At 40.2% G+C, this 19,531-nt stretch overlaps 5 protein-coding genes, 1 long non-coding RNA gene and 1 other non-coding gene across 10 annotated transcripts; 5 read left to right on the forward strand and 2 right to left on the reverse strand.

Moving 5' to 3' along the window:
• The first annotated feature begins 2,598 nt into the window (after positions 1 to 2,598).
• LOC116920264 (EGF and laminin G domain-containing protein) lies at positions 2,599 to 4,488 on the forward strand. The gene is given in 7 exon segments (XM_045171788.1): positions 2,599 to 2,741; positions 2,849 to 3,050; positions 3,127 to 3,281; positions 3,341 to 3,542; positions 3,619 to 3,870; positions 3,925 to 4,052; positions 4,054 to 4,488. Coding segments are annotated over 7 exon segments (1,419 nt in total). The 5' UTR covers positions 2,599 to 2,615; the 3' UTR covers positions 4,408 to 4,488.
• Positions 4,489 to 6,547: 2,059 nt separating this feature from the next.
• Positions 6,548 to 8,860, reverse strand: LOC123471008 (zinc metalloproteinase nas-7-like). Its single transcript, XM_045171791.1, has 10 exons — positions 8,634 to 8,860; positions 8,402 to 8,578; positions 8,187 to 8,318; positions 7,858 to 8,096; positions 7,617 to 7,784; positions 7,394 to 7,517; positions 7,146 to 7,333; positions 6,999 to 7,067; positions 6,820 to 6,929; positions 6,548 to 6,717 (listed from the first exon to the last, which is right to left on the reverse strand). Exons 4-10 carry the CDS (start codon positions 8,090 to 8,092, stop codon positions 6,670 to 6,672), a joined length of 942 nt encoding a protein of 313 aa, XP_045027726.1. The 5' UTR covers positions 8,093 to 8,096; positions 8,187 to 8,318; positions 8,402 to 8,578; positions 8,634 to 8,860; the 3' UTR covers positions 6,548 to 6,669.
• A 133-nt stretch (positions 8,861 to 8,993) lies between these two features.
• On the forward strand, positions 8,994 to 10,364 carry LOC116920472. Of its 3 annotated transcripts, none has more exons than XR_006644888.1 (3): positions 8,994 to 9,332; positions 9,829 to 10,090; positions 10,161 to 10,364. It is a non-coding gene; the product is annotated as an uncharacterized LOC116920472 (long non-coding RNA). The 3 variants fall into 3 exon arrangements; XR_006644889.1 differs by having other exon boundaries at positions 9,850 to 10,090; XR_004392699.2 differs by having other exon boundaries at positions 9,884 to 10,090.
• An 11-nt stretch (positions 10,365 to 10,375) lies between these two features.
• On the forward strand, positions 10,376 to 12,283 carry LOC116920262. Its single transcript, XM_032926430.2, has 6 exons — positions 10,376 to 10,528; positions 10,642 to 10,843; positions 10,920 to 11,074; positions 11,134 to 11,335; positions 11,412 to 11,663; positions 11,718 to 12,283. Exons 1-6 carry the CDS (start codon positions 10,403 to 10,405, stop codon positions 12,200 to 12,202), a joined length of 1,422 nt encoding a protein of 473 aa, XP_032782321.2. The 5' UTR covers positions 10,376 to 10,402; the 3' UTR covers positions 12,203 to 12,283.
• Positions 12,284 to 13,013: 730 nt separating this feature from the next.
• On the reverse strand, positions 13,014 to 15,208 carry LOC116920252 (facilitated trehalose transporter Tret1). The gene is made up of 5 exons (XM_045171786.1): positions 15,066 to 15,208; positions 14,849 to 14,981; positions 14,549 to 14,772; positions 14,221 to 14,471; positions 13,014 to 14,154 (listed from the first exon to the last, which is right to left on the reverse strand). The coding sequence occupies exons 1-5, from the start codon at positions 15,111 to 15,113 to the stop codon at positions 13,263 to 13,265; spliced, it is 1,548 nt and encodes a 515-aa protein (XP_045027721.1). The 5' UTR covers positions 15,114 to 15,208; the 3' UTR covers positions 13,014 to 13,262.
• LOC123471012 lies at positions 14,358 to 18,934 on the forward strand. 2 transcript variants are annotated; one of them, XR_006644871.1, is made up of 6 exons: positions 14,358 to 14,496; positions 14,562 to 16,984; positions 17,079 to 17,500; positions 17,571 to 18,024; positions 18,084 to 18,295; positions 18,368 to 18,934. XR_006644871.1 is itself a non-coding variant. In XM_045171818.1 (3 exons), exons 1-3 carry the CDS (start codon positions 17,866 to 17,868, stop codon positions 18,438 to 18,440), a joined length of 444 nt encoding a protein of 147 aa, XP_045027753.1. In that variant the 5' UTR covers positions 17,596 to 17,865; the 3' UTR covers positions 18,441 to 18,934. The 2 variants fall into 2 exon arrangements, 1 of the variants encoding a protein (XP_045027753.1); XM_045171818.1 differs by lacking the exons at positions 14,358 to 14,496; positions 14,562 to 16,984; positions 17,079 to 17,500 and having other exon boundaries at positions 17,596 to 18,024.
• Positions 17,431 to 17,503, forward strand: Trnar-ccu. Its single transcript has one exon. It is a non-coding gene; the product is annotated as a tRNA-Arg (tRNA).
• Positions 18,935 to 19,531: the final 597 nt, after the last annotated feature.

Below are 19,531 nucleotides of genomic sequence, written 5' to 3' on the forward strand. Positions count from 1 at the left end.
TGGTTTTGATTCGAATGATGTGCGGTTCAAGTGAGGACGATTGATGTGTGCACTTGCAAATTAATGCAGCTGCGATAACAATTAATCAAGCGGCAGGTGTTGCTCATCTTCCCTAATTGGTCAGTATGCCGGATGTTGTGATTCAGACATCCACGTAAACGTTTCCGGGCCATTTGCTGTGATGAAATTGGAAGTTAATAACGGTACGAGCTGCAACCACTACGTAGCGCTGGAACTGTCCTTCGATTTTGTTTTGTTAACACTCTAAGAATTTGATTATAAACATATGTTTCTCTACTATTACCAATCAAAATTTGGATCTGGTCAAGAAAATTGTTTACATCAAGAGATCCTCATAAAACTATTAGTGCCTTACGAATACCAGTTTTTAAAATGGAAATTTAAAAACTTAAACAGCTTTTTGAATGGAAATACATAGACATTTAGAGGGATTTTTTAAGGGGGTACCCGGGTAGGAACCGGGGATAATCCGATCTGCAGTCGGATGTTCTACCACTGAGCCATGCCGGCTATGCCCCCTATTGTTTGAATTAGGAGATTCGTCCGCGGACATTTACAACTGCGGATATTCACCAAGTGTTTACGCAGGCCGGTTATACTAACCAGGACTTTGATGAATACTTTTTGTTGAGTTGACCCCATAAAATCTGGGGCAGCTATCCGGTTTAAAGGTGGAGAGATTAAAATGTCTTCCTTTCTCACTCTCCCTTTCAATACACACTTTTTTTCTCATGTTTACAAAATGCCAAAGAGATAAAGAAAACAGGTGTCATGGCATAAAGTAAGGGAAAGAGAGAGAAAGAAAAAAAAGAACTCAAGTTGACTAATTGTACAATCCCTTCCTCCTAATGTGACACCATTACCACAGACCATTGTCATCCTACTTTCAAAGGTAACTCGTTACATAACTTCTCTTCTAATGAAAATTAATCTTAACCATTTTGAATTTATTGTGATGACTGTCCACTCAATTTGATTCCTTCTTATTTTCGGATGAACGATAAACAGTTGAATATGATAGCACAGCACAAACTGTTTTGGATCCAAGGAAAACTTTTCGACATTCGATCGCCACGGGTCTTAATGGTTATACTTTTCTCTGACGCCATTTAGGTAAAGGAAGATTTGATAACATTGAAATGCAAAGAGTAAAAAAAAAAAAAAAAGGAATCGAAGTAACTAGAAAAAGAAAATTGCTCTCTTCCTTCCATTTCCCTTTGAAGGTCATTTTCTCTAAATAGATTCTGCATTTTGTTTTTCATTCGTGGCACGGTGGCAGCAGTCAGACGTAAACAGTTCGCCATTTTGTTTATGTCGTTTCTCGTGACATTTAGCTCAGATTTCTTTGAACGTCGTTAATCATTCAGTGCAACGCCAAGCACGTTCTTAGTGGGATTTTACATTAACGATTTTGTTGAGAACAACAAAATCATGAAGGTAGGTAAGCAGGAAATGCCTTTGTCTCTGTTTATTTTTGAGTTAGAGAAGAAAAGTATGAATAATCCTGGCATTCAAATCATTAAAGATGGCACTGTTGTTTATTGTGGTTGTTTTGATGGATGTTTTATTATTAATTTGGCAAACCTTTCTGGTTGTTCTGTGAGCTATGCAGCACAGTAACACTCGATGGAAAGGAATTTTCATGGGAGTGGTGAACAATTCTGGCCATCGAATGAAGGCTAAAATAGAAATTGTGGCTAGCCTTAACAGTAGCTGGTACGATGAATGAAGGGGTTAAGAAGTTATGTACAAATGGAACTTGGAACAAATTTGACTAATCAAAGAAAGTGTTAAAGCTAGGGAAGAGAGCAGGTGTGGATGGGGTCACCAGATTGGCAGATTGACTGTCCTTGTTGAAGTAGAAGCTTTTCGAGCTTTTCTATGGTAAATCGCTTGTGAATTTAAATTTAGCAGGTGGATGCACAAAACCAAGAAGAAACTTACAGTCGGTGAAAAAAAACATCTAAATTTCCTGTGATCGAATTTGACGGTGGACCATGTTGAAACCTCAATCAAGGATAGTGGACAACCTTAGGAGTCTAAGGTTCTATTTATGGCTCTTCTTCTCGACGATCAATCGCTGACAGATAGACCTACATACCGAATCCAGTCATGTACACCTTCAAGATTAGTTGCCTAGTTTTTTTCATTTGCCTGTACAGGTAAAGTCATGGCCCTTGCACCCAGTAAATCTGGATTGGTAATAGTATCAAGCTAACCATTGACCCGCTAACCAAACAGACACTGTCCAGGCGGTTATTGTTTTTTTCAGTTGTGTTTAACGATTATAATTGCTGAATATGTGTGGCCTTTATTCTTGACTTTGTGTTTTTGTCTAATCGAATCTTGCAGAATGGGGCAAAACAAAGACGATGGCGAAAATGCAAACGCAAGCAGCATTTAAATTTTCCCGTTTTGTAGTTGTTATCTCATCTGAACGGAAATTTGTCAATAAAGATGTCATCTTCTATATCAGCATCGAAGTAAGTATGAAAGGCAGCCACTGATAAGAACACAAAGGACTTTGTCGCCAATAAATTACGACGCATCTCCTACCAAAGGCACAGAATTCGCATTCAACATTAAAGTGAAACATGGCGCATTTACCTGTGATTTTTATTCCCGTTTGCTTCCTGTTATTAGTGGCGTGGCCGAGCTTCACTGCCGCGACAACTTTGGAGGAATTGCAGCTGCAACTGAATCAATTAAGCCAAAACTATGTAAGAAAACCTTGTCACCATTTTCATTTGCTGTTTCCTGCACTGGGAATTTCGAATTGAACAGAAAAGCTCAGAGAGTGATTCGCTACAGGAATTTGTTATTGCAGAAAATTCTGGAAGAAAAAGTTGCGAAACTGGAAATTGCCCTGCACGTAGCGAAGGAATCGGCAGGAAAAAGTTCAATTTCCCGGACTTGCAGAGAGACCCGATTAGCCGATCCATCGCTAAGCTCCGGAATGTACTGGATCGATCCTGATGGTCAGGGAGTGGGAGACGATCCGATTTACGTCTTTTGCAACATGACAACAGGTATGGGACCATGATGAAAAACCAATAACATTACCAAACTTCAGCTAACGTTAAAAATATAACGATGACATTGCAGGATCGACTGCTGTTCCGCACGACAGCGAATCACCAACGGATGTGGGCCACTGCGCAGATCCGGGATGTTATTCCAAGGCCGTCAAGTACGTCGCCAGCAGCAGGCAAATGCTAGCGTTGGCTCATTTATCTGCCCAATGTTATCAGTCGATTAAGGTACGTATAAAGTTTACTAAACAAATGAATTGCATTTAATAGTTGATTCAATTCATCAGTACAATTGCAACTATGCCCCGTTGAAGTTGAATGATGTTACATACGCATGGTGGAATGATAAAAATGGAAACCCGCAATACTTTTGGGCTGGCAACAATAACCGCGTGCACATCTGCCAGTGTGGGATCGATGGCAACTGCGTCGATCCTGCCACTAAATGCAACTGTGATGCTGCGGCACCAATCCAATTATCCGATGAGGGTGAAATTTTGTTTTGATCTTGATACAAATCAGTAGTTTGTATTCCGTTATTTAATTCGTTTTTTTGTTGTTGCAGGTATCGTGACGAAAAAAGATGTTCTTCCAATCACGAAGCTGAACTTTGGTCGCACCCAGTTGGAAACCTCGTCCGGTGTTCACACGTTGGGCCCGTTTGAGTGTACGGGACAGGTAGCTGTCAATAGAATGCCATCCTCTTGCGAAGATCTATGGAAAACCGGACACACGTTGAGCGGATTGTATTCACTGATGGGCGTCTCAATGGTTGAGAGCGTGTACTGCGATTTTTCAAAGCTCCCGCACGAGTCAGGTATTGCCTAAGCATTTGATTAAAAGAAGCGCTTAAAACGCCATTTTATTTCAGGTTTTCAGAAGTGGGTCGGATTCGTAGACATCAAATCTTCTCCCACCTTCTTTTACGTAAGAAGAAAGGGTCGCTTTGACAAATTAAATACTCCCATTCCTTTTGACCATATTATGTTGAACGCGGAGGGGGGCCATGAATTGGGCTACAGGAATATTTACTGCTCCTCGAACGGGTAAATACTTTTTCAGCGCGTCTGGAATGGCGGCATATCCAAAGGCTTCCTCTCGGCTATATTTAGACATAAATATATACAAAAATGGTCATTCAATAGCGATAGGTGGTTCTGATTCTTACAGCTCCCACTGGACAGTAGAATCATTTACTCTGCAAGCGATTTCTGATTTGCAAAAAGGGGATAGAATTTGGTTGGCCATTGGGGCAAAAGCAGGGAGCGGTTACATTTATGAAAATGGCTTTTTTCATTTGACTGGTTTCTTGTTAGAAGAAGCAGTTTCAGTTTCATTAAGGGCCTCCAATTGAATGTTGTAAGGCAGTCCTCAAAACGAGTAGAGTGTCAACGCGAAACAGAAGCCAACTTAATAAACGTGCTCTTAAACGATATTGGTGCGAAGTTTTGACTTGTTGGGTCTTTCAAGATGGTGTCCATCACCTCGTGAATCTGTCTAATAAACAATTGAGCAGGGGACAATCCGATCTTCAGTCGGATGCTGCTCTACCACTCAGCTATGCCCCCTCTATCTTCACAATTATTACATCTTTAACTTTTAGCCTGACTTGAATAAATCTCTAAAATCAAGTTAGGATAGTGGACAACCTTAGCCGTTTATGGTTCTATTCATGCTTCTTGTTCTCGCCGATCGATCGCTGGCAGGTACCTAGCGAATCCAGTCACGTAACGTACTCCTTTGAGATAAGTGGCCTAGTTTCTTCATTTACCGGTGCACACAAAAGATCATAGCTAACTCATCCAGAAAATGTAAATTTGCAATATTGTTGAGTTAACCATTGATTTTTTACCCAAACAGACAGCTACACAAGCGGTTATTGTTCTTCCAGCTGTGATTAACGATTTTAATTGCTGAATCTATGTTACCTTTATTCTTAACTGTTTGTTTTTGTCTAATCGAATCTTGCAGTAACCCTATATGCACAGATGAGCCTTGTGACACAATAAGGAATCTACACTAGGAATCAAAGGTGGAGAGATTAAAATGTCTTTCTTTCTCACTCTCCCTTTCAATGCACACTTTTTTTCTCATGTTTACAAAATGCCAAAGAGATAAAGAAAACAGGTGTCATGGCATAAAGTAAGGGAAAGGGAGAGAAAGAAAAAAAGAACTCAGGTTGACTAATTGTACGATCCCTTCCTCCCAAGGTGACGTCGTTCATTTACTAGTTTGTCATCACATATTGCAGTCTTTGATCATGGGTCACGTTCAGAAGTTCTAGAACGTTCTCGTCCCAAACCAAGACAGACCGTTCAGTGCTTTTCTTTGGGGCCTCATCGTGCAAACAATGTCTTGTGTTACTGATTTACTAATTTGTGAGAAATGAGAATAACATGGTACGTTACAACATGACGAGCATGACATCTTTACCCCAATCCAACGTCATCCTTCTCTTTCAAGGTAACTTTCCACATAATTTCTCTTCTAATGAGGAAAGTAAGCTTTAACATTTTAAATTTATTGTGAGAACAGTCCACTCAATTTGATTCCTTCTTATTTTTGTGTTCAAAATAGAAGCCACTAAAATTGATGGCGAAGATTAGAGGCGTAATAAAGAATTGGTCGTGGTTGTCAAAACAAGCGAATAGCTTATAGTTACTGACGACAGGTGTCCTGTGTGCTGACACTTTAAATGTCGCGGATGGGCCTATTCACTTCGAATCAATCTGATGCATCCACCAATTTCGGCAGAGAAATAACAACTGCACACCCCTCTCTAACGCAGGTATTTGTTGTTCATTGGTTAACATTTTATTCACGTCGCTCATCACGTTTGTTTTGTTCAATTAACTTGTTTGACATTCTCCACTGGACCATTCTACAAACAAGGTGTGGTACTCTGTTTCTATGGCTACGGTTTGTCGAATTGTGCCGCCTTTGGGAATGAACGTGACGCTAATGCTACTGATTGAGAATTAGCATTTGAAACAATATTCTTTTGTCGTCAGTGTTTCGACGACATCTTTGCCATTCAGAAACTTTTGGGGAATCCAAAGTCTGTTTGTCACGCACATCACAAATTAATCACGCGCCACATTTAATTGCTAAACAACACACGTCGTTCTTGCCGCATCTATTTTTATCTTTGGCCAGAGCTAGATCATCAAGACCGACAATATCTGAATCAAAAATCCAACCGAAGAAATCCCGCAGGTAAGTTACTACCTAGACTGTAAACAACAACAGTTTTCCGTCTCGTATGACTTGATTATGAACGTTTTTCACGCAGTTGATTGCGGAATGAATCTGAATTTGTTGATTGATGGCACGTCGATGGAAACGCATCCAGTGATTGAGATTTTACTTTATGCTGCATCTCTGTTCGCGAAGCATATCAATTGAATTTGAATCTCGCCCGAAAGTTTGTGCATGCAAATGATGGTATGCGTAAAGGCAATCAGTTTCTTATTTAACCAACAATTAAAGACAGATAGATTTTTCTGAAATGTATTGATCTAGTCAACTACACTTAACACTAGCCATTACTGTCACAGACTTGTCTACAATGATTTAAGTTGCAACGTGTTATTCCACCGGACGAAACATCCACCTTTTAGCCGGAATAGCAGTTGTACAGCTTGTTAATTTTCTGGACGTCCAACTTTACATTTGTGCATGATAACATTGAGAAAAGATAATTGTGAATTTAAAACAAAAAACTATTAATGGGTAAATGCCAGAAGTAATCGACTATATACAATACCTGAGTGAATCCCTTCAAATTCCCCAAATTCAACTCGCCGTTTCTGGCCATCATAGTCGGAATAGATGGATTATTGGCCATGAACGAACTCGGGTAATGCATGACGGATTCTTTTGGTATAAAAAAAGGTTACCATAGTTACTTGCACAAAATTGGAGTATGAATTTGTGCAAACTTACTAATGTCATAAGGCAGGCCCAAAGTGTTGACCTCAGTCGTTTTCATCGGGTTGAAGAACTGGCGATTGTCTGGTTACAAATTTACATTTATCTTCAATTTAAACCTCTATTCACAAGGCAATTTCACCACAACATTAAATTACATACCTGGACGTATATTGGGATAGTTAATGGTGATGTAATACTGCTGATCGGGACGTTGGTGTTCGTGTTGGAAACCAATGGCGTGCATCAATTCGTGCATGACAGATCCAGGATAATTGTAACTGACGCAATAGTCGGGCAGGCTAACATCTTGCGGACCGTTGCCGTTCATACCCACGTAGCTCCAGCATCTGATTTGTAGGATAAACGTGTCTTTAGTGCATTTTATTATCAAGCAGTAGGTAACTTACCCAACATTGAGATCTCGCCGGATGTAAATGTAATTGCGTTGGGTGGTCCGTGGAACGAAACGAATGCAAGTTTTCGAATGGAATTCGCTGATTGCGTAGCCGAGAACTCGTCGCTGTTCGGGAGCTGGCGGATGGTGCGGATGAAAGCAGCAGAGTGGCCAGATAGAACAGAATCAAATTCAAAGTTAATCTGAATTACGTATGAAACGGAAATAAATCGTACTGTAACTTGCGGAGATGACGTAAGGAACTTGGGCACCTGGCCAAAGACTGTTGCGATCCACGACAGTATTTTTGTTATCATCGAGATCGAGGGTCATGATGTCTCCACCGGCCAGTTTCTTCAACAGCTCGTCACGGATTCGATTGCTCCACTTTCCCGATAACGATCCTTAAATTTGTTTTAAATGTTAACTTTCATTCAATCAAGTACCCAAAATAAAGGACCAAAGAAAAAGTCTTACCAGAAGGAACTTTGCTGGAAATGTTGCCACTCAATTCATCGTCATTGAATGGCTCTCCGAGCTCAAAATCTTCGATCGTAACATTTTGATTGACGGTATCGACTGGGACAATAGAGTGGTCATCTTCTTCGTTGGTCGGTAACAAGATGGGTGATGCTGAAACTTTTGATCCCAGCCAAAGGCACAGGAAAGAAACAGCCAGAATAGTCATCAGTGAAGGACGATGAAACATCATTTTCCTGTTGTGAGAAAATTACCATATAATGAGGGTTTCAATACAATTGCAGTCAAAACTATATATAAATAAACTTTTAATAAATTACACTTACAGAAAATTGGAATTTAGAGATACTTGCTGTGGCAATTGCTGTGACTTCAATGAAGCAACCAAGAGCTGATGGTGTTCCTTACTGTTCCAGCTGCCTCTTTATATAGGTGCTCTACCTAATGCTTACCACAAGCTAAACAGATGCAATAAAAGTAAAGCTCTAATCTAAAGTCTAATGATTATGTCAAATATTTTTGAAAAGTCCACAACTAACACCTGAATGTATTTAAAGAATCCATTAGCAGACTAATAGCACATCAAGTGCATGTCTTTTGACGTGGTATTGGTTCATTCAAGTCATCCTACGAAATGTACCGGATATTCTGAAATTTGAACATTCAGTCAATAAACGCCCGCCGACAATGTATGTTTTACGCATACGTGTTTGGCATCCTGTTGGTAAAGTGGATGTCGAAGGAGAATCTTCAGATGTCGGTAAAATATGTACCTGTTGTGTAATTCAAATTTAGATTCTTATCACTGTAGACTTAACACGTAGTTAACATTGGTTTTGTTGCCCCAGGTCAGTAACAAACGTAAACGTTGTTGATTTCCGGTTTAGTTATCTCTCTTTCCATCTCTACCGACAATAATCCTCTTGTTGGCACCCATAAACAGTGTGTGCTTGTAACAGCCGGAAACCACAAAGCGAAAGGCAACAAATACTTGGATAGTTAACAGCAAACTATCAAATATGAATAGCACAACACAAACTGTTTTGGATCCAAGGAAAACGTATCGGCATTCGATCGCCCACGGGTCCTGTTGGTTTTCCTTTTCTCTAACGCAATTTAGCGAAAGGAAGGGTAAGCAACATCGAAAGGCGAAAGAGTCAGAAGAAAAACGAAACTAAATTCAAAGAAAAACAAAATTCGTTCTCTTCCTTCCATTTCCCTTTTCATATCACCTTCGCTAGACAGTTTCTGCATTTGGTTTTTCATTGGTGGCAGCAGTCAGACGTGTCGAAACTTGTTCCAAGTTCTCCGCCATTTTTTTTTTCATTTCGTTTCACGTGTCAATGGTGTCATTTAGTTCAGATTTCTTTAAGCGTCGATTACAATTCATTGCTTTGCATGTGCTAACAGCCAGCACATCCATAGTTGGATTTTACACCAACGATTTTGTTCAGAATAGCAAAATCATGAAGGTAAGCAGAAAATGTAATTTCTCTTTTATTTTTGTGTTAGGCAAGAAAAGTATGAATAATCCTGGCATTCACAACAGTAGTGAAGCTGTTGTTGATTCTGGTTGTTTTGATGAATGTGTTTTTATTTTCTTGTGGTAAAGACCAAGGTAAAGGTGTGGGTAGTCTTAACATAAGTAAATGATAGGATGAAAAAAGGAGTGAAGGAGCTTCGTACAAATGGAATTCAGGACAAATTTGGCAAATTGAGTTACATGTAGAAGCTGGAAAAGAGAGCAGGTGTGGGTGCTGGGTTAACCAGATTGACTGTCCTTGTTGTAGTAGAAGCTTTTCAAGTGTAAAACATTTGTGAATTTAGAATTGGGTGGATGCATAATTCAAGTAGAAAACATGCATTAGGTTGATGATGATGCCGTACCTCTGAGCTATGCCTCCTTTATCTTTACAATTCATATGATTCAATGAATCTCTGATCTAAACTAAATTTTATTTGGAATAGTCAAAATTCAATTTGGAATAGGGGACAACCTCAGTAGTCTATGGTTTTATTTAAGGTTCTTCGTCTATACGATCAATTGTCAGCTTCCAACCGAATCCAAACACGCACACCTTGAAAAAAAGTTGCATCGTTTCTTCATTTACCTACACAGGTAAAGCCATGGCTCACTCATCCAGAAAATGTGAATTGGTAATATTGTTGAGCTAATCATTGACCCGCTAACCAAACTGATAGCCCGTCCAAGCTGTTATTGTTTGTCTAGGTGTGATTAACGATTGTAATTGCTGAATCTGTGTAACTTTATTCTTGACTTTGGGTTTTCCTCTAATCAGATCTTGCAGAATGGGAAAAACACAAAAGGCGACGAAAACCAAACAAGATTTTTATTTTCCCGTTTTGTAATGCTTATCTCACCTAAACGGAGTTTGTCAACAAAGATGTCATCTTCTCTATCAGCATCAAAATAAGCATGCAAGGCAGCCACTGATAACAGCACAAAACCTTTTCTCGCCAATAAATTACGACGCATCTCCTACCAAAGGCACAGAATTTTCATTCAACATTAAAGTGAAACATGGCGCATTTACCTGTACTTTTTATTCCCATATGCATTCTGTTTTTAGGGGCGTGGCCGTATTTAACTGCAGCTACCACTTTGGAGGAATTGCAGCTGCAACTGAATCAATTAAGCAAAAACTATGTAAGAAAAACTTGTCATCCTTTTCCTTTGCTGTTTTCTGCAATGGGAATTTCGAATTGAATAGAAAAGTCGTTCACTATACTAATTTAGTTTTAAATAATTCGTTATTGCAGAAAATTCTGGAAGAAAAAGTTGCGAGACTGGAACTTGCCCAGCATGTAGCGAATCAATCGGAAGGAAAAATTTCAATTTCTCGGACGTGCAGAGAGACCCGAGATGCCGATCCATCGCTAAGCTCCGGAATGTACTGGATTGATCCTGATGGTCAGGGAGTGGGTGATGATCCGATTTACGTCTTTTGCAACATGACAACAGGTATGGGGACATGATGAAAAACTACTAATATAACCAAACTTCAGCCAACATTAAAAATATAACGATGACAATGCAGGATCGACTGCTGTTCCGCATGACAGCGAATCACCAACGGATGTGGGTCACTGTGCCGATCCGGGATGTTATTCTAGGGCAGTCAACTACGTCGCCAGCAGCAGGCAAATGCTAGCGTTGGCTGAGTTATCTGCCCAATGTTATCAGTCGATTAAAGTACGTATAAAGTTTACTAAACAAATGGATTTCAATTAATAGTTGATTCGATTCATCAGTACGATTGCAACTATGCCCCGTTGGAGTTGAACGATGTTGCATACGCGTGGTGGAATGATAAATATGAAAACCCGCAATATTATTGGGCTGGCAGCAACAACAGCGTGCACACCTGCCAATGTGGAATCGATGGTAACTGCGTCGATCCTGCCGCAAAATGCAACTGTGATGCTGCGGCACCCGTGCAATTATCGGATGACGGTAAAAAATTCGAAAAATCTTCATACATTTCATTGTTTTGCATTTGTTATGTAATAACCTTTTTTTAAAATTGCAGGTGTCGTGACGAATAAGGAAGTTCTTCCCATCACAAAGCTGAACTTTGGTCGCACCCAGTTTGAAACTTCGTCTGGTGTTCACACGTTGGGCCCGTTTGAGTGTACCGGACAGGTAGTCGTCGATAGAATGCCATCCTCTTGTGAAGATCTATGGAAAACCGGACACACGTTGAGCGGATTGTATTCAGTGGTAGGCGTTTCAATGGTTGAGAGCGTGTACTGCGACTTTTCTAAGATGCCATACGAGTCAGGTAAAACCTAAGCATTTGATTAAAAGAAGCGGTTAAAACGCTATTTCATTTCAGGTTTCCAGAATTGGATCGGATTCGTAGACATCAAATCTTCTCCCACTTACTTTTACGTTAGGAAACTATATAATTACTTCGCTCAATTAACTACTCCTATTCCTTTTGAAACTGAAATTGTGAATGTGGGACGTGCCATGAATTTGACTACGGGTATATTTACTGCACCTCGAACGGGCAAATACTTTTTCAGCGCGTCTGGGAACACGAATTTTCCTGCGTCTTCGTATACGCTTTTATTTGACATTACTCTATATAAAAACGGTTATTCAGTAGGGAAAATTAGAACTGATTCATACAGCTCTTCGCCGAATTTAAAAACATTTACTCTGCAAGCTATTTTGGATTTGCAAGTGGGAGATAAAATTTGGTTGGGCATTTCAATGTTGCCACAGGAAGCCTTCATTTTTGGCTATGAATATTCTCACTTTACCGGTTTCTTACTAGAAGAATCAATTTCCAATTCATTGAATTCCCTCAACTGATCGTTGTTAGTCAAAAATTAAAAGTAGAAAAATGTCGCAAAATAGGAGCAATCTTAAAAATATACGTGCCTTAGAACGAGATCAATAGGGAAACTGGTCTCCTTTGTGTTGGTGTCAATGGATCCTTTTGATCCCTTCTATACAAGTTCAATCACGGGTTTGAATCGAGCATCCGATCTGCAGTCGGATGCTCGATCAATGAGCTTTCCCCACTGTTGATTACTAATCTAGCAATCCGGATCGGAAGCTTAACACTTTGTCCAGAATATCATCAACATCATATTTGGCCAGATAGCGCCAATTTTTGTTATTCCGCTGCCGCCCCCTTGGCATTAAAATGCTGTTCTTATGTTGCTTATGAGATAAACAATTGTTCAAGTGAAAATAACTGATATTGGATTCAAACTGTTGGACTTAAGTCCACCCAGAGTTACCAGAAATGAAATTTTCTTGTGCAAAACGCAAAGCAGTTCAAGACGTAATAACCTCGTAACCCCATATTTAACTAACACGCCTTTCAAATAGCCTATTTAACACAGTTGTTACTAGACATGTGCGCTGTGGTTTAGCAATAGCTGAAAACATCAAAAGCATGTGACCAAATCGTGCTCTGCTTCCGCGTTTTCTCAAAATCTTGCTTTAAATTCATCTACTCCGTACCGGAAATTCGCATCACGTAAGACTAACTGAAGGAACTAGAACAATGACATGGCGCTTGATTTTCCTTGACGCTTTCCCATCGGCAGCAAAAAAAAGGATTGAAAACAGTTCGTTTCGGTGTTACCACTCGACGTAAGATTATGTAATGTAGTAAAAGGTATTCATTCTTTTATTTTTTTTATTTTTCACATCATCAAATATTCATTAGTCGTAACTAAAATTTATTTTTGTTATGCTTATTGGTCAACAGAAAAGCGGGAGAAAAAAAAATCATGTGATTCTACACATGACAGCAGGATAACAGATCAAATGGATAAAATGTTTGCCGAGCTATCATCCAATTATTGGTGAACAACAAATGCAAACATATTATATCATTAATTAAAATGTAGCTTTTTATTTAGAAAACAGCAACTCTGTCACCATCTACTTCATTTGCTGGTGGTACAATTCTATGATCGACGATTCCGTATTGGTTGTCGGAAATGGTCGTCAACTGCGTGCTGACAGTTGCTAGGGCAGCTTGTTCGTCTTCTGCCGGTTTGTCATCTTTCTTAACATTGCTGAAAAGCTCTTCCATCTCCTCGAGGGTTCTGCCTTTAGTTTCCGGCAAGAGGAAATAAACAAATGCGATGCTCGATAAGGTGCAGCCCGCAAAGATGAAAAAAGTCACGTCGTTGCCCAAATGGATCAGCATGTCGGGGAAAAAACGGACAATCACCAGGGTCACAATCAAATTAAAAGAAGACGTTATCGTTCCTAACATGGTCCTATACTGCGACGGGAACATTTCACCCATAATGATAAAAGGGACGTTGCTCATACCGCCGGAGTAGGCAACAAAGAAAACGATGAGGGAAACGAGTGGCAGCCAGCCGAGAAGTTCCGTGGCTGTATCTGCACCCCAAATCCGCTGGAAGTAGAAAAATGTTCCCATGGATGTCAGGGAGATGGATGTGATGGCAGCCGAACCCAACAAGAGAATTCTTCGACCGTAGCGATCCACAAAGAATCCGGAAGCGATGGTAAAGACCAGTTGAACACCACCGACGATGATGGTGGCGTAGCGACTCTCGATGCTGCTTCCGGCGACCTGGAAGATGCTGACGGTGTAAAATATCATGGCGTTGATGCCGGTAGCTTGCTGGAAGAACATGATGCCCAGTGAAATGCCGAACGGCTTCATAACGGGACCCCTCATCAAATCTCCGAGGCGTATGGATCCGTGACTGCTGGCCGTTTTCTCGTGGTGTTCCTTCATCCGCCGCATTTCCGCGTCCACGTTAGTGTTTCTTACATAACATTATCGTCATTAGTTCGATTGAAACCTCTTAATGAGAATTATTTCTATTATTTACTTTCCGCGAAGTTGTTGAAGAGCGTGGCGTCCCTCGTCTTCCATTCCGTGAGTGAGCAACCAAATCGGAGTTTCGGGCATGAGACAAGTCCAGAACAAAAAGAGGACTGGCAACACAGTGAAAATGAAAGCTAAATTGTCCCATTCGACAAAGGCTCCGATGATGTAAGCCACCCAGATTCCGAGAGCCAAAGAAGAGGCTGTTATGGAACCCAATCGTCCACGGACGTTTGGCGATGAACATTCACTCACCTTATCATCCCAACCCAAATGACTGGTAATACTTGTGAATTGTTACTGGATTTTGACGTATTTAAAAATTTCATTACGTAAATTTGGCAGGCTGGAGTTGTACATCCGACGCCGAATCCTTGCAGTAGACGGCCAGCGTACAACATGGCTTTGTGTTTGCCAATGCAGGTGAGCCCTAGGATGAGCGATCCGAATATGTAGAGCAGATAATGACCCATCAATGCTTTTTTACGGCCGCAATATTGCATCGGTATGCTGATGGCCAGCGCCCCGAAGAAGGACCCGCACATGGGCATTGCAGCTACGCAATAAAGAAAAACGCAGGTTATTTTATGCTAAATAGTGTGCTATTCAATTTTGAAGGTTGTAATGTTTACAGATCCATTTGAAATCGTCTGCGTCCATTTCGAAATCTAGTGTCCTGTTGAGAGATGGCAATCCAGGTGAGCCCCATCCTCTGACGGTGCCCATGCAAAAGTAACCCCACGACCCGACAACTGCTGCCATCAACTGCCACGTTCAATTTTTCAGGTAAATACATTTAAGGATGTTATGCCATAAACTTTGCTCGTGATTGTAAGAAATTTACGGTACCTGGGGCAACACTTTTTGAGGGTTCTTCATCAACCTCTGTTTAACCATTTTCTTTTTCTTGTCTTTTTGTTGACACAAAAGCCAAAATTCGGGAAAAAAAAAAGGCTCAAATGCTGAAGCGTATCTAAATGCTTAACGAATGGCTATGACTGTTCTGTGAAAGCTCTGAAGCTCGTCTGATGACCAGAGATGATTCAGACGCAAATGTTGAATGGAAGCTAGTAGACTGGTCACGCGAACCATTTTATTTTTGTTGACTGCGCGGCTGCAAATCATGACAAGAAATTGAACATTCTTGATAGGTTTGTGCTGCATTCGAAGCTGAATGCCGCATGCATAGGCTACTTGCGGCCATTTTGTTTTCATTTGAGAGCTTGTTTAAGTGAAGAATACTGATGTCTTTGGACTGTTTAACCTTTATGGTAACGCACACACGACCAAACTTTTATTATCAGTCACTAATTTCTAGCCATTGGCAGACGTACTCCGCCGATTAATAGTATATTAGTGGATTTTTGCATATGACTGATAGATAAATATTTAAGGATCTTTCCGTTCTTTTGTTGATCGATTGTTATACAGTTGTCGTTCGAAGTTATTCAGTCACCATTAGGAAGGAGATTCTTCGTGATATTGTTGTGTTAAAGCAAGTCTTGGCGAGCTCAACAATCTGGGAATCACTTGTTATGTTTTCTCGACGGATTATATATCGCGGGTTTAAGGATAAAACCAATTATTTATTCAAAATCCGCGTTCGATTTTGATAGTACCGTGTGATTTTTGTCGAATTTCAAGAGATGTTATTTTTTTTCAGATTTTGACAAAAGTGGGAATGCCATACCCTTCCCACTTTTTCATTTTTGGCCAAAATTTTAATTTTTATTAAAATACTTGATTTTGATTCAAAATCGAATGGAAATATTATTTTTCCATTGGTCCTATAATTTTTGAGCTAAACATAAAAAAAAAACTAAACAAAAAATAATTGAACAGCGTATGTTTTTGTTTATTTAAAAAACTGCAGAAGAACTTCTAACGAAGAAACCAGCAACTTATTCGAAATCAGCGTTCAACTTTGATTCTGCAGTGGGATTTTTGTCGTATGTCGATTGGCAAAAAAAAAAAAGTGGATAGGAGACTGCTTTCGCAATTTGGTCAAAATCTGAAGAAAAGAAAAGAAAGACATTTGTTGACATTCGGCAATGGCAAAAAAAATACCGAAATCGAACGCTGATTTCGATTAAGTTATAGGTTTTCCCATTAAACGGGCGATTTTACCTTTCAAATTAACTGGTACAGCACAATCACCACTCCAGCGCCACCTAGTATCCGCGGAGCAAAAGCAAGTTTTGGCACTTCTACGGTGTACGCGTGTACCGCACCAGAGCTCAGTGGACTCCAGTATTAGGTGTGACCTCCTTTTGTTCTTTGTCGTCTGGTGGCCATCTTGAATTCTCAGCTCGAAATGATCAGCGCCTTCCAGCCCAAATGAAGTAGCGTGCCGTCAAATTTTCCCAGAAAGACATTGAAGAGATTTTGCTTCACCTTTAAATGGAGATAACAGTTCAGAATTTCATGGATGTTTGTTGGAACTGGCGGAGAGTTCAACTGACTTAACCAACAAGACCCCAGATTTCCTGTAAGATCGAGAAAGAAGTTAACCGAGAAATAAAAGGCATCTAGACAAACGGAAAATGTCATCATAAAATTTTTTCCTTGATGCATCAAATGCCTTTCATCTAACAAAATGGATGCAAACAAACCACGAAAAAAGAAGTTGTTTCAACAGGCACGCACATTTAATTATTCTTGTTTTGTCTTTTGCATTAGAGTCAGAGTTCCAAGGCAGTTCTGTTGGCTTAAAAGGTTCAGCTGGAAGCGAACGTGTCTCGTCGGGGGTCATTGGAACTCAAAAATATGTAAGTATCATTTATTTAATTCTTTATGTTTTTCGCCTTGTTTTGAAGGTCTTGAGTAGCAAATTATCTTGATTGTTGTTCTTTTCCTGTACAGAATAAAACCAGGGAGAGATTGCTAATGTGATTCAACTGTATTGAGCATCACAACGAGAAAACGAGCGTCTAAATTCCCCTGCAAAACGTGCGACCTTATCCAGAAGGCGACAGCAGGATCGCGCAATTCGTCAAGGATAATGCCAACCTCCTGTGCGGATTTACGTAAAAATCGGAGCCGGTGTTCGGAGTGGGATTGGTTGCCTTACCTCGACCAAAGAAGGTTTCAGTCGCCAGTTTTGGTTGCATCGCATTGACTGATGCATTGCTGATGCTTCGGTAATGTATCATGTCGTATTTTATCAAAAAGAAAATGCTGATTCATGTTTGAGCTTTAGGGACCATTAACGTCAGCCTCTGTGGCCTAATGGATAAGGCACCGGCCTCCTAAGCCGGGGATTGCGAGTTCGAGTCTCGCCAGAGGTAAAAGACACATTTGATATTGAAATTATATCGTGTCACGGTCTTAATTGAATTACGTTCCAATTACAAGGTACGGATTGTAATGCTAGCGAGCTGACAACCAATACGTTTTCCTGATTGAACATCTTTTGGAAGCTGGTAAAGTGCTGGCTGGACCAGGTTTTGCACCCAAGCAGAACGTGTTGTGTGTCTTTCTTGATGAGCTGGAGAGAACTCTGTTTTCCTACTTGAACACCTTTTGGAGGTTCGTAGGTGCTGAGCGGGACGAGCGAAGCTGGAAACGGTTTGCTAACAAAGTCCTTCAGTGTTTTCTTAACGCCTGGAAGTGGTTTCACCTCGGCCGTCCGGTTTACTCGTGTGGTTGTATGGAACGGGACGGAAGCCGATGCTGCGGAACACGGTACCACATTTCTGCAGACGGGGACGGACTTCTTCACAGGAATTTTAGGCTCCAGTTCCAAAATCGGCCATGTCAGATACTCAGAAACAGCGGAGGAATCGTGGCGAATACGTTGATCGGACAAGTCAGTTATCTTTACACAATATTCGTCATTTTGGTTATTGACTCTTGTTTTGATTTTAGATGAACAACCAAATCTGCCTTAACCAAAATCTGGTGCTCGTTGAAAGACTGGCAGACACGTTTGGGACGGCGACTTTAGCGATAATCATCGAAGATGTTCTGGAAAGTGACGTCGCCCTCTCGACAAATAAAAAGGAACAATCGTTGGTGCAGAAACCAGAAGCAAGTCAATCAATTAGCGACCGTGTGCAACTTTATACCAACATATTTGGGTAATGATATGTTTTGAATCATCCTGGCATGTAAAATGATTTTCTGACTGAATTTATTGCTGACGATTGTAGATGGCGTTGTGGACGGATGCCATGTATTGCAAAATTGCAACTGACAGAAAACAGTAGCATTTGTGACGTGTAATATACATATACCAATGTGATAGTGACTGCCAGTGCCAGGTGCCTTCTGGCAGGAATGGCACGTGAAAGTAGCCAGCACTTTTGATCGTCCATCATCGCCAATTAGGGGACGTGGTAAAGTATATCGTAGTTAGCACTGCGTTAGTTTCGGAGATTCATGTTGAAGCAATTACATTTTGTAACAGGAAACAAAGACTGCAAGTACTTCAATTCTTTATTGTTCATTCTCAAAATACGCGAATGTGCTGTCTGTGTTTTTTTCTAAATCTGTTAACTTTTAAATTTGGCAGCATCTTGATTCGTTCGATCTCGAGTCATAAACGTAACTATTGGCAACTCTGCATCCTTAGTTGAGATTTCTAGCTTCTGCAATGAGTAGCCAAAATTGTAGTTATGCTAAATTTTAGATAGGCCTTAGAGTAGTAATACGAGTTCTTTGCGTAGAAGTGATTCCATCAAATTGTGCTAAAATAAAATGTGGAATGTTTGTGAAAAGCCAATGGGATATCATTCGTGATCAGCTGATTTCCGTGTGTGCATATTAAACAGTAAGTCTCATTTCTGACAAAATTTGATGTTTCAATGTCTATCAGTAGCCGTTTGTGAAAACCTTGAATCGACGAACAATTTCGAACTTTGAAATTTTTACAACTACACGCTTGCCTTTATTGTAAGTAAACAATATTTTGGTTATTAGAGAAATATTGGCTTTAGCGTTTGCTTTTCACTAGCTGTGGTGGCCCTGGAAAGGGGCCATTTTGTCTAGTGGATTGCAATTTTGGCTTTAGCGTTTGCTTTTCACTAGCTATGGTGGCACTGGAAAGGGCCATTTTGTCTAGTGCATTGCAATTTTGGCCTAGGCAATGGCGCCTAGTTGCTCTTTCACGCCATTGTTCAGAGTAAAAGGGGGGAAAACGATAAGAATAACGGTTACAGGGCTCACTTTTTGAAGGAATTATTTCGTCGTTATAAAGTTGCAAATCATTGTATTGTGTGAAGCATTGTCAATAAAAATTGTTTTTAACAAAAATTTTGTAAAACTTATTTTTGTCTTAGTGTTCATACTATGCATCTCTCTAACCTTTGAAGGTA

This window comes from Daphnia magna, linkage group LG4, assembly GCF_020631705.1.
Source record: "Daphnia magna isolate NIES linkage group LG4, ASM2063170v1.1, whole genome shotgun sequence".
NCBI classification, from domain to species: domain Eukaryota; kingdom Metazoa; phylum Arthropoda; class Branchiopoda; order Diplostraca; family Daphniidae; genus Daphnia; species Daphnia magna.

Excerpts from the sequence above, each read along its gene's own strand:
- LOC116920262 (XM_032926430.2), top strand. The coding sequence starts at position 10,403 with ATGGCGCATTTACCTGTACTTTTTATTCCCATATGCATTCTGTTTTTA. Across the intron at positions 10,529-10,641 it reads ATCAATTAAGCAAAAACTAT|AAAATTCTGGAAGAAAAAGT; the intron begins GTAAGAAAAACT and ends TCGTTATTGCAG. Across the intron at positions 11,336-11,411 it reads CGTGCAATTATCGGATGACG|GTGTCGTGACGAATAAGGAA; the intron begins GTAAAAAATTCG and ends TTAAAATTGCAG.
- LOC123471012 (XM_045171818.1), top strand. The coding sequence starts at position 17,866 with ATGGAACGGGACGGAAGCCGATGCTGCGGAACACGGTACCACATTTCT. Across the intron at positions 18,025-18,083 it reads CGAATACGTTGATCGGACAA|ATGAACAACCAAATCTGCCT; the intron begins GTCAGTTATCTT and ends TTTTGATTTTAG. Across the intron at positions 18,296-18,367 it reads CTTTATACCAACATATTTGG|ATGGCGTTGTGGACGGATGC; the intron begins GTAATGATATGT and ends TGACGATTGTAG.
- LOC123471008 (XM_045171791.1), bottom strand. The coding sequence starts at position 8,092 with ATGATGTTTCATCGTCCTTCACTGATGACTATTCTGGCTGTTTCTTTC. Across the intron at positions 7,785-7,857 it reads TTCCAGCAAAGTTCCTTCTG|GATCGTTATCGGGAAAGTGG; the intron begins GTAAGACTTTTT and ends AACAAATTTAAG. Across the intron at positions 6,930-6,998 it reads GGGCCTGCCTTATGACATTA|AATCCGTCATGCATTACCCG; the intron begins GTAAGTTTGCAC and ends TTATACCAAAAG.
- LOC116920252 (XM_045171786.1), bottom strand. The coding sequence starts at position 15,113 with ATGGTTAAACAGAGGTTGATGAAGAACCCTCAAAAAGTGTTGCCCCAG. Across the intron at positions 14,982-15,065 it reads CTCAAAAAGTGTTGCCCCAG|TTGATGGCAGCAGTTGTCGG; the intron begins GTACCGTAAATT and ends TGAACGTGGCAG. Across the intron at positions 14,472-14,548 it reads CTCCAGCCTGCCAAATTTAC|GTGAGTGAATGTTCATCGCC; the intron begins GTAATGAAATTT and ends TGGGATGATAAG.